The following is a 17,790-nucleotide window of genomic DNA, read 5'->3' as shown; positions in this document are numbered from 1 at the left end:
TCTAGATGTAAGTAGAGACTGCAGCTGTCTAGCCAATGTCATGAGGTCAGATGTGGACCTGTGGCAAAGCATACTTTGTTTCTGTTGAGTTTTTGAACCTTATGGCTCTTGTCTGTTTGTGTGTGTTTGTAGGCAGCTGGACCATAACAACTTAACAGAGGTAACCAAAGGCTGGCTCTATGGCTTGCTGATGCTGCAGCAACTCCATCTCAGTCAAAATGCCATCAGCAGGATCAGTCCTGATGCCTGGGAATTTTGCCAAAAACTCAGTGAACTGTGAGTAGCTTTATTCTATTCCGATTTTGAAAGCCGGGTACATGCCAAAGCATGAGCTTGTTACCACTGATCTGTGAATTTTTCATAACAAAGTTTCCAAGGTGACAACAACTTTTCTGTATGAGAGTTATATTTTGTTGAAAGAAGTTGAAGTTAACTGTGACTGCTTTATTTCACTGTAGGAGTTGTATGAAAGCTGTAACAGTCATTTTCAAATGAAAGAAATTCATTCTGCAGTAGTTCGTGAATTGTTCAAAACAATGCATAAGTTGTGTGGTCAAAAATGGTGTAGTATGTTTTGTGATAACTGTAAGGGGAAAAAATGTGCTCCCCCAAAAATAGACCTGGGTTGATTTGAGTTAAATAAGCACTGCAGCATGAACATTAAAATGCTTTTTTCCCCCTTAAATTTGCAGAGATTTGACATTCAATCAATTAGCAAGGTTAGATGATTCAAGCTTCATTGGTTTAAGCGTGCTGGTTGGACTGTACATTGGAAACAACAAAGTAAATTACATTGCTGATTGTGCCTTCAGGGGACTTTCCAGTCTACAGATTTTGTAAGTTGACAAACTCAGTTTGTAAGGTTAAAAACCTTAAGAAAAATCCTCGGCGTTTATAGGTTAGTTCTTTTCCTTGTGAAATACACAAGAACCTTTTGTTACCTTCCCCTTATTAGCATATGTTTTTCTTACAGTAAGATTTCAGAATAGTTGGGAAAGGGAGGAGTTCGTCTTTTGTTAAGGCTGTGCACAATGGATGGTGGTAATTATTATATATATTTTCAGTAGCATTATTATGGGAAAGGCATGTCTCCATTTGAAGGTAGTGAGCAGCACTGCTACCCACAGCTTTAGGGATCTGGATCATAGTTGTGTCTTAACTGGATCAACATTTTCCCTCGTAGTATAAATAAAAAGACAAAAGTTAAAACTGTGCATTACTGTGGATGCTGATGTTTGTCTTGACTGGACAATTGCTGTAAGCACTTGAGCATGTTTTGAAATAGCATTTCTTAAAGAAAGGGGAAGAACAAAGTAAACTAATCTAAATATATTCTGCTTCATTAAAATCATCCCATTGCATACAATTGACCCATCTGTTGGCCAGATGAGCAAAATGATTGCCTTTCCCTCTAGGTTTTGAAAAGGATGCTAACACTTTACTTTCAGGGGTTTGCTCACATACTAATAGTTTGGGTGGCTAGCACAGATGCATTTCAAAGGGACGGATGATATGTCTTTTTAAGAATACAGGGAGTTGTAGATCATAAAGAGAGGAAGTCAGAGAATTGTGAGTTGTCTAGGAATTGTTAGGCTTTTCCTCCCAGATTTTTCTTTCCCTTCTAGTCCTACCCTGTTGGCTCTTTGCTGAACACCACTCTATACACAAATCTCTAATAGATTATCTCATAGATAATTGAGTGTTGTGGATGTTTTGGGATGCAGAAATGATTCTCTATGTGTTCTCTGTGTGTTAATATCATGAACTTAAAAAGACGTGATTGTGTTTTGGAGATGGTACCTTCCCTTCCTGTGATGCTCCTTGTCTTGTGATAGTCCTGTATCTGAATAGCCTTGGAGGGGAATGAGGGTTTGTTTGGTAATGATTCTGAAAATTGTTGAGTTTGTGATCTTTTTAACCATCGGTCAGAAAAGTACTAAGAATCAGTCTCTCAGTAAAAATTGAAATAATTAGTCAGGAAAAGTTTCTCTTAAAAAACACGAAAAACAACTAAACAAAAAAACAACCTACCAGAAAACTATTTTAGAATTTTTTTTTTTTTTTAAATAAAATGTGCTGTGGAAGAATTATGTACCTTGTTCTTTTTAATGGCTTTTGTGGTTTGATTTCCCCATCCCTCTTAAACAGGGATCTGAAAAACAATGAAATATCCTGGACTATTGAAGATATGAATGGTGCTTTCTCTGGCTTAGATAAACTTAGGAAGCTGTGAGTATTGCTACAATATTTGTATATAATAATTTCTTTAAAAAATTAGCTTAGATTGTGTGTGTTTCGCGGGCAAGCCCAACACTTAATGATGTTACATTGTCCGTAGCTGAGGTGATTTTTTTTTTCTCCCCTACCATTTTGTTCTATAAAAGATGTTCCTTTAAAAAAAAAAAATCCAGATTGTTCAAGTCAAACTAATCTGAAATATTTTAATTATTATTACTACTTCTGGAAATATTTATCAAAGAATGAGGCTTTCCCATAATACAAAATAATAAGTATATCCTATGACAAAGACATAGTGACAGAGATAGTCTTCGATAAAGTAATGCAGCATCCAGTTGAAGTGGCTTCATTGCACTGAGATTTTCAAATGCAGATCTATGAAATAAAAAGATATTTATGTACATATATTTAGAATAATCCATGTCACTTAACTGTACACCTTAAATGTCTTCTAAAATGATTGTAAAATCTAGGTATTTATTCAAGGGGAAAAAATTAATATCTTTTACATATGAAACATTTTACTGCATTGGAGAAGGCTGAATAGTGAATATTAGTCGCAGTTTGGAAACAAATGCCAAAACCACAATTATTCAGCTTAAAAATAATTTTGATTTAATTTCACCTTCTTTGCATTATGTGCTTAAATTTTTCAGGATGCTCCAAGGAAACAGGATTAGATCCATTACAAAGAAAGCATTTTCTGGTTTGGATGCACTTGAACACTTGTAAGTAATAGAAATTGACATTTAACATAAAATTGGAAAAAATAATTTTGGTACTAATTGAAATAAAAGTAGGACTAACAAGCTTTACTTGTGACTTTGGATGAAATACACTCATCGTGGTTGCTACTGTGATCTTTAGAATAGGTTCTTCAGTTTTAGAGTTATACTGAGTATTTTGGAATTAATGCAAAAAGTATTATGTATTAAGCATGCTATAAAATTCCTTAATTGTGTCTTGTTCACCTTTGAGCTTGAGGATCCTTTGTATATCACTAAAATAGCAAACTGTTCCTTGAGTCTTAAATATATTCAGTTTAATAAATTACTGCTTTCCTCTAATGTTATTTTTCTTTTGTTTTCCTAGAGATTTAAGTAACAATGCAATAATGTCAGTTCAAGGAAATGCATTTTCACAAATGAGGAAACTCAAAGAATTGTAAGTTTCTGTCAAAAGGCATCACCTCTATTAAATGTATATATATTGATAAATATATAAGTAAAAGCCTTATAAGATGTCGGCTTAATGCAGTGATAAACTCATGCTGTAATCTGTCTGAAGTCACGTAAAAAGTTTATGTCAGTGTTTCAGGTTCTTTTATTTTTTATATGATAGGTGTATTTAAGTGAGAGAGTGTAGGATAGGAGGCATTTGTTTTCTGCTACATTTGGTGTCTATAAAGTCCTTATTTTAAATTGACTGATCTCTGAGGGGTTTTAAATAATGAAGACTTTGATGTAATGTGCTATAAGATCAGCAGTACTATCACTGAGCTAAAGCTTACTGGACCAACAGTGCTGTAATTCTTTTGTAAAGACTTGGTTGTCAGTGCTTGTAATTGGGTCCTTCTGTCCTGTAGTAGCAAAGGGACAGATCTTCAGAGAAGTCGTGAAGCGGTCACTGGGAAAAATGTATTCTAGTGAAGATTTTCTTTTTGCCCTCTTACCTTTTTCTCTGTTGGTCGATGCGGAACAACATTGTCACTGTTCCCTGTGTTTTAAGTGCAGCTAATTCTTCCTCTTGCATCTTGTGTCTTCTCTGTTGTTATCAAACTTCTCTACTCAAGCTTGTTTCTTTTAACTGCTCTGTAGATAATCTGTCAGCAGACTAAAGAATAACAAAAAGATGCTGCTCTCACAAGTAGAAACTGCTTGAAGCTTGTCTGGAGCTTTTCATTTGTGTTCTTCAGACTCCTATCAGGTATCATTAGAAGCTGACTCTCTGTTTCATCTTACAGAATTACTCTATGATGAGTGCTGTAGAGGAAGTAGGAAAGAACCTTGCATATTTTATAGACTCAGAGAACAGCCCAGGTTGGAAGATACCTCAAAGGGTCATCTGGTCCAACCTTTCCTTGAAAAGGGCAGATAGATGAGGTTATCTAGAATCACGTCCAATTGTGTCTTGAAAGCCTCCAGTGCTGGGCATTCCACCATGTCACATGTTGTTCCAGTATATGATTGTTCACACTCTAAAATATTTTTTTCTTGTATGTAGACAATATTTGGTTCATTTGAAGTTCAGTTGGATGATACCCATATTGTGCTGTAACTTCTCTAGGAAACAGCAGCCATAGTTCTACCTATAGCCAGGGATTTTTTGCCTTTCCTCTTCCTTGAATTGGATCTGGTTTTATGGCCTGATTAGTTTGCTGAACTCGCTCAACCAGCTTCAGGGCAGTTACTAGTTTGGCACAGGAGAATTGGGAGCACAGTGCTGACAGTTAGGAATTGATACAGATGATCTGAAGAGTGATCAAATGTGATGGAAAGACAGGCTGACACAGCTCCAGGAGGTGTAAGATGCTCTAAGATACTAGACTCTAAAAACTTTATATAGCTTCGTATCTAGTAATTTTATTCTGAGGCCTCTAGAGATTAAATATGAAAATAATATGACAGATACCTACCTACTTTGTCAGGATAGCAAAAAATGTGTGGTTTCTCTGCTCATAAGAATAACAAGAATGATTCTAGAACTTCAGTGAAAGATGACCTGTTTCATCTCAATGTAAATTGGTGAGCTGGCATCCCTAGGTTTTTATGCAGTGCTAGCATGAGAAAAGAGCTCAGAGTCACTCTTCCTTTTCTTCAAGAAAAAAAAAATCAAGAATTACTACATCTTCATTTATCTCTAAAGCTGTATATCTCCCTGGATCTATAAATTATTTTTGCTTTTCTTTGAAGAACAGGTGAGATTTGAAGAGAAGTATTTTACAACTGAATGTGGGGTTTTAATATATTTTTTTAAGGGTGATTTTGAGTTTTCAGCCAAAAACAAGAACTCTTCCTGCTTGAACTCCTGATTCTAGATGCTTGCCAGAATATTTCTTTGCTTTTTTATTTTTTCACTATGTGAGTATAAATATTCCCACAGGTTAGGTAAACTGATAACAAGACTTCCAGAGTGCCTGCCTTCTGGACTGTTCTCCTGTGAGCCCATTCCACGTGTCCTACTGCTGACTGTACTTTTGTACCTGAGACAGTACAAATATGCCTGTTTACCTGAACTCATATTTGTAGCAGAAGCTGGGAGTTCAGGATAATGTGTCTGTTTTGTGGAATGTAGGAGTCATGACAATAGTGTCACTACACCTGAGCTGAACAATATTGCTGTCTTTTCTCTTGTGATACATGTGTTCAGCCTAAAAATTTATTTTGTTACTAATGTGTGCTCTTACAGATCTATATTAAAATAGAAAAACCGCCTTTGAGTGTAACTGCTTTCTTTCAGACACTTCAACACATCAAGTCTCTTATGTGACTGCCAGTTAAAATGGCTACCACAGTGGATGTCAGAGAACAGCTTCCAGAGCTTTGTAAATGCCAGTTGTGCCCATCCTCAGCTGCTAAAAGGGAGAAGTATTTTTGCTGTCAGCCTGGATGGGTTTGTCTGTGGTAAGTATAGCCTCTATTTCTCATTCCATAGAACAAATTTTGCTGTATGCTCAGTTTTTGTTGTAGTTTCTTTGGTATGTTTTGATTTCTATAATAAAATGGAGAGGATTTGATATTTATTAACATTTTCCTCTGTTCCCAAACTGTGATGTAGGTGCTCAAAACTCGTAGCTTTGTACAAGTTGGGGAGTGATGGTCTTTTGACTTCTATTTTACGTACAACTTGCTTACATACTGTGTAGCTTACATAGTGTGTAGTATGCAAGCGAAAACTTGATAGTTGTTGGTGGTAAATGTGTATGCCTCCATTTACACCGTTGATATTTTGTATTTCAGTTTACCAGATAGTAAGTGCTAGTAAAACATTTTTGTTTGAGAATTTGAGGTGATAGCATCTGCCTTGAAAATGAAATTTTTCTGTATGTGTTTAGTAGCATTCATTATTCACCTGTATGTTGTGTTCTCTATTTAAAGCAAAGTGAAGCTAAGTATTCAGAATAAAGATGTGTGTTTAGGTACTCTGATACAAAAAGTGGGAACTGCAAAAATATCAGGAAATTAAAAGCTAACTGGATATCATGTATTTTTGTTGAATACATTTTTTTTTTTGCTAAAAAGGATTCAAACTCAATATTTGTAGACAAAACGGTAATAGTCTTCTCAATAATTTTTCTCCCATAGCAAATACAACTGGTTAATTTTTACTGTTGCTATTCATATCCTTTTTTCAGTGGGAAAGCAGGTACAGAGTATAAAATAGTATACAAAAAATGTTGTTTTCTCTCTTCCTATTAGCAGTGAAATATTTAATAAATAATGAGTAGGTGCTGGCTACTGCTGAAAAGGAGAAGTTGGCAGTGCAGGTGGTTAAAGGAGTATATATGAAGTATATGTCCTTATTTATGAGAAACTACTTTTGTCAAAAAATTATATTGGGAATTTAAATATATAACTTTTATTTGTTAAACCAGGGGCTTTAGCAAATTCCGACCTTTCTTTTAGCTGCTGAATGCCATTTTAATTAACTCATTTCAGACTCTTTAAGATGTATTAGCAAAAAGGAGTGTACTAATAGTTGTTATATTTATTACTTAATGTAATTGTCATGCAGAAGTAACTAAAACCTTTTAATACAATGAAATAAGTGTTTCACTTAAATCTTTAAAGTGCATCATCACTAGACATTTGGGTATACACACCTCACCTTATGAGTTTACAATGACTGCTTTTGCTTTTATAGAATTTTTAAGAGAAGTGTGACTATTTTTAAGAGAAGTCTGACATTAAAATGTGGGTATAAATGAGTGTCTCTGTGATACATTCATCCAAATACGCATTCAAATTGTTCTGTTCTGACAAAACACAGTGCCAGTATTATCCTGGTGTGTTCTGTATTCTATACTGTATACTTATTTGAGTGACCTTTTTTATCCCTCCCTTCCTGTCAGTTAAGATTGAAATATATTCTCCTGTCCTCTCACAAGGCTAATTTAAGTATTTACAGTGCTTTATTTTAGTTATCCCAGTGCAAAGTCAGTAAAAGTATCAAGTTAATTTGCAAATGGTATAGTTTGTCATGGAACACTTAAGGCCTGGGTATAAGGCATGAAATGGCCTGGATGATTCTTAAGGCCCATGCTTAGAGTCACAGATTCAGGTTACCCTGTCATTTTAGCACAGCTTCAGACCTGCATGTCTTTTGTGGACAGCTCAAGGCTAGGCTATCTGCACATCTTACTTTCTTTTTTAACACACAGCATGAAGATTCTTTTAGGAAATAACACTTTGACCTTGATATGTGGTTCCCAAACAAATGAGATGTAAGGAGACAAGGGGGCTAGATAAAAATGGACTCTGGTGCAGGGAAGAGTATTTGGGGCACAGGGCTTTTCATGCAGTTCCTGTGAAGTTTTTCCAGAGACTGGAGACATCTTGAAAATTGAGAATATGTTAAGGCTTTTGCTTTTGGGAGAACAGGCATTTAATTGCCCACTCCTTTTGTACATGCAGTATACATACAATTGAATAAATAATTCAGAAGGCAATTAGTTCCACAAACTCACAGCATGTCACTTTGAAGGTAACTTTTCAATAGTAAAGGGACCTCCAGAAATTAATCTCTTAAAGTTCTTGTGTGCTGTCCTGCTTAAGGGATTTTTATCCCCTTTGGACCAAACAGCCACAGATCACTGAAACACTTATTTTTGTACATGATTTTTTGTTTGTGGGTTTGGGTGAAACCCTTGACTATAACTTAACGGTTTCTGATGGCAGAAGAACTGTGCTTTCAATAAAGAAAACTCACAGCAGCCTCTGGTGTTGTAAATATGAAGGGTGGGCTTCTTGATTGATGTTCAGAATAGTTCTTACAGATGTCAGGGGGTGGTTCTTCCGTCTTCAGTGCTGCTGTTAAACAAACTATACACATAGTCTGATTTTAAATGTGCTTTTTTTTTCAATGAGAGATGACTTGGCACAATAAACTCATAAATATGGCATCTTTAATGTGCAAAGGCTAATGAAATTTAAAACGAAAGCATTGTGTGTCCATTTTATAAACAGTTATCTGACTCCTCTCTCAAACCTATAAAACAAGCCTTACAAACTCTTTCTGAAAAGAGTCCTCAGGCCTCACCTTTTTTATTTTTCTCTCTTCCCCTGTGTTATTCTTCTCCCTTCTGTGCAGATGATTTTCCTAAACCACAGATCACTGTCCAGCCAGAAACCCAGTCAGCAATCAAAGGCTCCAATTTGAGTTTTGTGTGTTCGGCAGCCAGCAGCAGTGATTCCCCAATGACTTTTGCATGGAAGAAGGACAATGAATTACTGCAAGATGCTGAAATGGAGAATTATGCGCACCTCCGGGCACAGGGCGGTGAAGTGATGGAGTACACTACCATCCTTCGACTGCGCAATGTTGAGTTCAGTAATGAAGGGAAATACCAGTGTGTTATTTCAAATCACTTTGGTTCATCTTACTCAGTCAAAGCCAAACTTACAGTAAACAGTAAGTATGTTACTTTTTGCTTGTGGACTTAAAAGTAGAATGATTTTAATCAAGATATGTGAACATAGTTTTTCCATTCTCATCATCTTCATCTTTTAAAGATCCCTTACTATACTGGGATTCTTTCTGAAAATATGTCTATTTCCAAGATCAGACCATTCAGTTTTAGGTCTGGTCCCATTGTATTGAAGCATAGTACAGGAAAAAACAAGTAACAAGATTCATAGTAAATCTGACAAAAATCTATCTTACAAGATGAAAAAAACATTAATCTTGTCTTCACAGGAGGTAAGTGTATGCTTTGTTTCAAGATGCTGTGGAAAGGTCATGTGGGAGGCTGTTCACAGAAATGAGATTTGCATCTAGGGGGTCTCACATACTTCACAGTTCCCTCCATTTCTCTCTGCTGGATACTGATAAATTTAGGTTGTGTACCTCTCTGGCATTTTTAGGCCAACAAAGGGTTTTAAGAAAATGTACAAAAAAGAAAAAGTGTATATCATGTATTCATTTTGGTATCACTAACGTTTCTTTAGTGCTACCTTCATTTACAAAGATCCCCATGGACTTAACCATTCGAGCTGGAGCAATGGCGCGTTTGGAATGTGCTGCAGTTGGACATCCTGTCCCACAGATCGCTTGGCAGAAAGATGGTGGAACAGATTTTCCGGCAGCGCGCAAGAGGCGCATGCATGTCATGCCTGAAGATGATGTATTCTTTATTGTTGATGTAAAGATTGAGGACACAGGTGTTTATAGCTGTACAGCTCAAAACACTGCTGGAAGCATTTCAGCTAATGCAACATTAACAGTACTAGGTAAGATATTGGCTATCCTTAATGGCATAATCACTATTGTGATGCAAAATAATAAAAGTTAGTTATGTTTCTCAGTGTGTGCACAGCTGATATGCCAGGGAGGGGCAAAGGGGCTTCTATTTGCATTCAGAGACAGTAGATTTTGTTTAACTTTTGATTTTGTGACATTTTGTTAACCATGTTTATTTCTAGTTCTCTGCAGCTTAAGGCTTAGGTCTTTTGGCCTTCTGAGGTAATCAAGCATTTAGGTCTGATCAATTGACAAGTAAGATGTAGGCTCTAAATTCAAAGACCTTGAGTTTTTTCTGAGAATCAGAGTAAGCTTCATTAGGCCTTACTGAGGCATTTAATTTAGCTTTTCCTCTTGAGCTCCAAAGGAAAGGGACACGTTCTCATTTTTGCAAGGTCATTTAGGATATAAGGCTTGTGCTTTCTTTTCAGAAACACCATCATTTTTGCGGCCTTTGATGGATCGAACTGTAACAAAAGGGGAAACTGCGGTTTTGCAGTGTATTGCTGGTGGTAGTCCTCCACCCCGACTGAACTGGACTAAGGATGACAGCCCTCTCGTCGTAACAGAAAGACATTTCTTTGCTGCAGGCAATCAGTTACTAATTATTGTGGATACAGATGTAGAAGATGCTGGAAAATACACCTGTGAAATGTCTAATACACTTGGAACAGAACGTGGCAACATCCGTCTTAATGTAATTCCTACTCCCACCTGTGATTCTCCTCAAAATATTGCACCGTCACTTGACGATGATGGATGGGCCACGGTTGGCATTGTGATCATAGCTGTGGTTTGCTGTGTGGTGGGCACTTCCTTGGTGTGGGTGGTCATCATCTACCACACAAGAAGGAGAAATGAAGATTGCAGCATCACAAATACAGGTGTGTAAACTGAAGGTTTGCCTTGGAAAGGAAAAAATATGTTTGTGGTTGCTTTGCAACAACTTTATTGTAGGAACATTTGAGTGCTTTGACTCAGAAGAGCAAATTACTTGTTACTTTCAGTGCTTTGCTGACAGATTTAAAAATGCTTCTACAAAATGAAGTATGCTGATGGCTTTTGTATGTGTTTTGTATCCCCACAGATGAAACAAATTTGCCTGCTGACATTCCCAGTTACCTGTCGTCCCAGGGGACACTAGCTGAAAGGCAGGATGGATATGGTTCTTCTGAAAATGGTAGTCATCATCAGTTCCTCACATCTTCTGTGGGAGGGTATTTCTTACAGCAGAGAGACAGTAATGGTAGGTATAAAATGCTAAGCAAATTTTCTATGTGGCTTGTGTAGCTGTAGTTTTGCTATTGTTTTCTGACTAGTAGAAATAACACTAAAGAACCATCTTTACTGAAGTGTGAGAATGTGAAATTTATTGCTTGGTATTGCTTCAACAGCATAATGACAGGAACTTGGATCCGTTCATCCAAATAATGTTATGGCTTTTATTAAATCATGAAGTTTTTCTCTAGTCTTAAGGGTAAATTTAAACTGATAATCACACTTCCAAAAGAATAGTGTCCAAAACAACAGCATTTCTTCAGATCTTACAGCTTGAAAAGGATCCTTTAATGGAATGTAGGCATATGTGGTAATACCAGTGTAACTTTAGTTTAACTCTTTGAACTTTACAGTTAGAAAAGTCATTAGGGTCAGAGTCAATAAGAGATTTAAGGTGACTGCAAGTTAAAAGCTGCAGTACTTGATATTTATACATCTGGCCACTGAAAAACCAGTGTAACATACCTGCATTAGGGAGGAAAAGGCACCTTGTTGGGAGGAGGTGTGGATTGAGATACAATGAGGAGTTGGAACAGGTGGCAATGGAGTGGTTGTGAGATTAATGCTACAGTTGTAGGGTAGTGAGAGGAGCAGCCTCTTTGTGGATCAAGAACCACAGACCATGTCCAAAGCTTTCAGGAACATTTGAACTGAAAATCTCTACAGCTGTTCAAGCAACCAGTGAACTCCCTCAGATTCTTCCACCTGGGACTTTTGTCTTGACATTCTGGGCTCCAGAAGGTATCTGTGAGACAGAGCTTGAACCTGGCTTCTAGTGCTTTAGAAGAAGGAAGTCCCTGGCTCTAATCCCTGTGATGGGATTTGATTTGTTATTTAGGGATTGTATCATGAAGCATAGTGTGACACAATTCTCTGTCAAGCTGATAAATTGAACACTTGCTAGAATTAGAAATCTCATCAAAGGTCAGGTTAAACCTAATCAAGCTCTAAAATACACTATGAAATGTAGTTGAACATGTGGGATTCTTAAGAAACTTTTAAGCTAAAGATTCAGAAAAGATTTTATACTGACATGTCAATTTTATTTTTAAGGCATTTGTCACCTAGATAACAGCAGTGAAACAGACTTGGAGGGTGTTGCAGATCCATTCCTATGCCCTTATCTGGGGACTTCAGGGACTTTGTATTTAAAAGGAAACACATATGGTTCTGATGCATTTGAAGCATACAATGCAAGTAAGTTGTTGGGGGGGAGTTTTAGTCCTAATTCAATCTTGTGCTGTGATAAATCTATATAAAAGCAATTTTTCATTTTCTTTAGGTTGCAGCCCTGACCAAAGAACAGCATGCTTGGATCCTTATGAGTCTGGATATTTAAGGAAAAAGGAATGCTATCAATACTTGCCTCCACTGGACGATCCCTTTGACCAGTGTGTTGGCATTATTGGGACCCAGGCTACAAGTAGCAGATTGATTAATTCTATTTATACTCAAAATGAAGGAACTGGACTAAAAAGCAAAAGTCTGAACTTGGACACATTTGATTTAAATAGAAGTTTGGAGCCCTCATCTATTACGAATAACAGCACTTTCATGGGTATGTTCTAGCTGTTGTTTTTTATTTGAGCTGCTGTTATCCTTGCTGTCTTGCTTCCTCCTTACAACACTAATTAAAACTGATTTTTCAGCTTTTTCTTTCCCAGATGTTTTAAGCTGAGGAACAGAAAAGTGATTATAGTAAAACTATGTGATGAGAATATTTAGATTACTGGGAGGTCTTAATAGCTCACACTTACATGAAAGTCTCCCCAGTGATGTGATTCTTATCTTCTGTCTTAATATAGATGGCAGATTTCCATAAATGCTAGGATACATAACAGGCAAAAGGTATGCAAGGTCCCAGGAGGCTCAGGGCAGGTGGAGAGACTTGAACTTGTATATGTACCAAATAACACGAGACAGAACTATTTATCCTGCAAAGTAAGGCACTATGTAAAAGTGCTCTCTACACCCCTCCTTTGTCCTTTTCTCATGGTTCAACAAAAAGAGTTCCTAAAGTTTAGTCTAGGTTTTACAATTTTAATCCAGATTGCAGGGAAAGGTGAGGGTAAGGAGAAGAGCTTTACATTTGAAGCTTCTTAAGTTTTGGATGTTGGTTGGGCTGGTTGGTTTAAAATGCATACAAAACCACATACTGCTTTCATCCCTGTGATATCATTGCACCAAGCACAGCCCTGGTACTGTGGATTGTTTCCCAGCTGGTGTGTCAGCATTGGCTGATCAAGGCCTGGGTCTGATGGCTCTGCAAGGGGAGCTGGGGGAATGTGCATCACTGGGCTCTTTGTTCTCAGGGGGTGGGGAGGGAGGCTCAGCCTCTGAAGTTTTCCCCCTTCAAAAGCCAGATGTTTGAACTATAAAATGTTGCAGATGCTGGGACATCCGGCAGAGGCCCTGCAACTATACATGGCCAGCCTCCTGGCTGCCTGCCACTGTTACTGTGGTGGGACTGTGCAGATAGGGCTCCTGCAGAAGGTAGTTCAGCTCTACATTGGTATACCCTGGAGTTAATGCCATATCAAGGGTACATAGTCCTCTTTCTGCCCTAAAAATCTATGCAGAGCTACTCTTTTCATCAGTTCTCTTATCCTACTACCCCACTTAAGTTGCATCATCACTACCTTGGATGCTTTTTAATCACTAGTGCTCTTCCCTCAAAGAACCTATGGCTAGATTTTGGAGGTAGTGGCTGTGGAAGAAATTGTGATAGATTTCTTGTCCTTAGTTGTGAATTCATTTTTCAGCGTTGTCTTCAAATTCAACTCCCCTTTTGCCTATACAATCATAATGAAGACAACTGGAATTAACATTGCTGTCAATGCATGAATCAGAAAGTTCATAGCTTGGATTTTTGCTTTTAAGATAGGATTCATTTGTACCTTTGGTGCTGTGAGGAACATCCTTTCATGTTGTGTTAGGTTAAAATTGCTCTACAAGTCATTGATGCAAATGTGGATCTTGTCCAATTCCATTTTTAGTAACTTCTCAGATGACAGTTTTACTTGAAACCCTTGCTTCTAGCAACTAAGCAAAAGCACAAGTGTGGTGGTTTGGGTTCAAAATTTATTAAAGATTGTAGCATTAAGTTATTAATAAAATCTCAAGTTCTTCAAAATCAGCCTGTGGCATGTTTTCCTCTAAAAATAAGTCCTTTGAGTGTCTCTTACAGACACTGATTTGCAATAGCTGTATCAGTGAAAAAAGAGAAGGTCCTTCTTGCAGAGGTGTTGATGGTAATTATTTTCTGACTAGTGAATCCAGATAATTATTAATAAAGATTGAACCGAAATGCTAAATTCTCTTTGGGTTACGACTGTTCTCTTTGCCCACAACTGGCTAGATGATCAGTTATGACTGGAACATGTGGCTAGCTGGACCTTTATTATTAATGAGATATGCTAACCAGAAAAAAATTCTTTAGCATTTGGATTGCACTGTGGGATGATGTTGTATAACCCAATACAGGTCAGGGGTTTAAATTTTTTTAAATACCTGTTTTATTTTTTCTGAACTGCATGGCAGATCATATATTCACTGAAGAACAAAACAGGGAGACTGCTGTGACCTTTGCATTAGAAAGTGTCTTGTGCAGTGTTTGCAGTTTGGTCTGTGTTCCCATCTCCCCCCTCACCACCCTCTCCAAATTAAAATGAGTATGGAAGTACTTATAAAAACGAAAGAAAGTTGTGGGTGGCTGTACAACTGCTTTGGAAATGTTTTTAATGTCTCAGGTGGCAGAATCTTGCTTTATGCTTGTGATCACATGGATGTTTTCTTTCAAGGGGTAAAACAACAGTTAAGTAAAATTTCACTTTGGTGAACTTTTTCTTTTGTCAGTCTTTGGCTTGCATTCCAACATGCAGCCCTTGGTGAGGCACAAAGCTGTTAGCATCGGTATTTCTGTACTCACTCTTTTACTGTTTTTCAGGAACATTTGGAAAACCTTTATGGAGGCCTCAGCTGGACTCTCTTTCAAGTTGTAGACAGCCAGCAAATTGCCAACCAAAAACCTCCCGAAATAATCATCATGCCTCACTGGACTTTGATGCAGAGGCAGATGAGGAGGAAAAGGAAAGGACAGTTTCTAGAGGAGAAAATAGCTTTTATACTTGCAAACAGTCATTTGAAAACTTTAGGACTTCTACTTTTCAATCCTGTGATTTGGATGCATAGCTCTTTTTGGACTTGCTATTGATTTCTGGAACCAAAGAAATACTTTGACATACTACTACCTCAGTATGGAATTTTATTTAAAAAGGGAATAAGTAAAAGAAGAAGGAAAGAAATAAACCACATGATGCTGAGAATTCAGAAGAAAAAAATGTATTTTTATTCCAATAAGGCATAATTGCCAAAGTGCTCTATGTTTGTTGTACCGAGAAAACATTCCTCATAAAAATACTATATTTGTAATTATTTTATAGCTTTTTAAATGCAAATATATTTTGTAAATTAATGGTGTAAATAATACAGTATATGTATTTGTATGTCAGACTTCATTTTATTGAAATGAGCAGTAAGCATTCTAATTTTGTACTGTTACTTGTACCTTTTTACAAATGGAAACTCCATGCTGTTTGCAGGTATCATGCATCTTATTTGCACATTACTTTTAATAAAATATGCTGCTGTGTGGTCTCTGACCCACATTAGTGTATGAAGAATGAAGAGTGTGAGTTGTGATTCTCGACAGTGTTGGGTATGTAGGTGCTCTCTGATGCATGTTTGCACCTTTTTTTGACCTAAACTTGTATCTTTAGATTTACCGTGTAAAATATGTTCATCTTCAAAGAGTTGGTATGGTCCTGCCATGGCTGCTGGAAAAGTGGCTCAAAGCTATTTCAACCAAAATAAGTATGCAAATCTTTTCCACTTAGCGAATTTGCACTATTGGATGTGTGCACACACGCTCCCAGTTTTCATGCACACAAGGCCGTAGTACCAGCAGTTTTTCCATGCCTGTGTTGTAGTGTGCCTGCATCTGTTGGAGGATATACACAGTAGATGCACAAATTCATATTAAGCTATTTAGTAAAAGAAGAAAAAAGGCACTGTGTATCTGCCTGGTAACACTGCTCTTTTCTGAGTGTGTTTGTGTTCAGTGTTTGCCAAATATGCAGTGCATGCCTGAGTTTTTGCTTTCCCATACCCTTTCTCCCTCTTTTGCTTCTACAACCATTCCATGCCCAACATAAGAAGGTAATCCAAGTACAAGATAATGTTTACTTTGGTTTAATTTGTGCTTCTGTTCCTTACTTGGCTGCCCTTCTCTGGTTTTAGATGAGATCTCTGCTTTATTTAATTGCTCAGTCAAGTTGAGCAATTGTAAATTCTTGCTGGATTATATTTGTAGTAATGAACACAATATCTTCAACTATATGAAGTTGGAGAAAGAGGATTGCTTACTATAACATAGTAATTAAAGCTAAGTGAAAACACTCTTATTTTGGTTTTCTATGTACAGATACTTACTACTTTAAAAAGCTGTGAATCTTGTTCTCATCACTCCGTTAGAACAGTGAGATTCCAAAATGGTTAATACTGCAGGAGACTGGCTTCTTAAATCTTCCTGCTTTGAAGGTGCAAACTTACATGGTTGCCAAATATCTTCTTTTAAACTAAATTAAAAGCAGCTGTTAAAGTAGGCCATCACAGGCATCATGGCTAAAGCTCGAGCAAAGATTTCGTTGCCTGGTGTAGCTGAGCTAAGGGCTTTTAGTTGTTTGTAGCCAGAAACCTGGTACCCAGATTGCAATGCAATTTCCCTTTAATTTAGGCACCAGTATTAGAGACAGGAAGTTAATCCATCCTCAGTCACTGGTGGTCTAAGTGTACAGAATGGATTTTACATGCTTTAGTTGATCATATTGCCAGATTTTTGGACTTAAATTTGTCTTCATTGCTGCCAGATGTGCTGATGTGCTGACAGACATTGATATGGGTGTTTGATTATAATTAAGTGCATTTGAAAGACATTAATTTTTCATGAGTTAAACAAAACCTGTAAGTCAATAAGGCAAGAAATCTTAAATTTTATTCTCTCAATAGCTCTCCTTTTTTCCCCATGCAACCCCCTCCCTAGTGACCCCTTTTTTAGGGAGAGAAGAGCTGGGGGCTGTAATAGCTCCTGTTTATAACCAAACATTGTCTTTTTGACATATTAAAAACACCAAAGTTATAAACAGTAAGTGCATTCTTCATTCCAGTGTTTATCCTTAAGAACTCCATCATAAAAAACAAGCTTTATTTTCTGTAGTGGGGGAAGGTTGAGAACAGCAGCATTGCCATTTTATTACTTTTTCATCTTCCTTGAAAAGATCCTAATCTTTCAAAGGCTTGGATCTCTGTACCTAAATAAATGTTCAGGGTCAATGAATTTTAAATATACTGCATCTCAGAGTCTTAGAATGAGAAACAAGTGTTGCTGAATGACAGACATTTTGCAGTTTCATGACCAGCAGCAATTGAAATCTTGTCATGGACTCAAAACTTGTAGAATATTCTTTAAAGGCAGTATGCTCTTAACACTTTACGCAACAGAATGTTTTGCTCATTGAACTCATGCAAGCAATTGCTGAGGTATAATTTCTGCAAGCCCTGAATAAAAATTTTAGTAATTTTAGATACATGGAGTTACTCATTTACTAGAATCTCTCTGGAGCAAACATTTCCAAACAGTAACCTAAATGGTGTGCATAAGTTAACACTGCTGGATACCTGCATAGTGGCGGCTGTTACTATTTCAATTACAAAACCTTACAAAGTGCTACAGTATTTCAGCACCAGATGCTTTAATTT

The 17,790-nt window shown here is 37.1% G+C and overlaps 1 protein-coding gene across 1 annotated transcript in view; it reads left to right on the top strand.

Annotated features, from left to right (window-relative positions):
* LRIG3 (leucine rich repeats and immunoglobulin like domains 3) overlaps positions 1-15,918 on the top strand; it is a 40,296-nt gene extending 24,378 nt beyond the window's left edge. The window contains exons 7-19 of the mRNA XM_050324770.1: positions 133-276; positions 693-836; positions 2,149-2,229; positions 2,895-2,966; positions 3,331-3,402; positions 5,698-5,861; positions 8,548-8,868; positions 9,405-9,686; positions 10,128-10,580; positions 10,784-10,942; positions 12,028-12,171; positions 12,257-12,532; positions 14,921-15,918. Coding sequence (XP_050180727.1) covers positions 133-276; positions 693-836; positions 2,149-2,229; positions 2,895-2,966; positions 3,331-3,402; positions 5,698-5,861; positions 8,548-8,868; positions 9,405-9,686; positions 10,128-10,580; positions 10,784-10,942; positions 12,028-12,171; positions 12,257-12,532; positions 14,921-15,165 — 2,557 coding nt within the window. The 3' untranslated portion in view covers positions 15,166-15,918. The remainder of the gene's footprint in view (positions 1-132; positions 277-692; positions 837-2,148; positions 2,230-2,894; positions 2,967-3,330; positions 3,403-5,697; positions 5,862-8,547; positions 8,869-9,404; positions 9,687-10,127; positions 10,581-10,783; positions 10,943-12,027; positions 12,172-12,256; positions 12,533-14,920) is intronic.
* The last annotated feature ends 1,872 nt before the right edge of the window (positions 15,919-17,790 follow it).

The sequence above is a fragment of the Myiozetetes cayanensis genome, unplaced genomic scaffold, assembly GCF_022539395.1.
Source record: "Myiozetetes cayanensis isolate MyiCay16 unplaced genomic scaffold, myiCay2020 scf3, whole genome shotgun sequence".
NCBI classification, from domain to species: Eukaryota; Metazoa; Chordata; class Aves; order Passeriformes; family Tyrannidae; genus Myiozetetes; species Myiozetetes cayanensis.
Note: the sequence above shows the minus strand (reverse complement) of the source record. Positions and strands in the feature narration are given on the sequence as shown.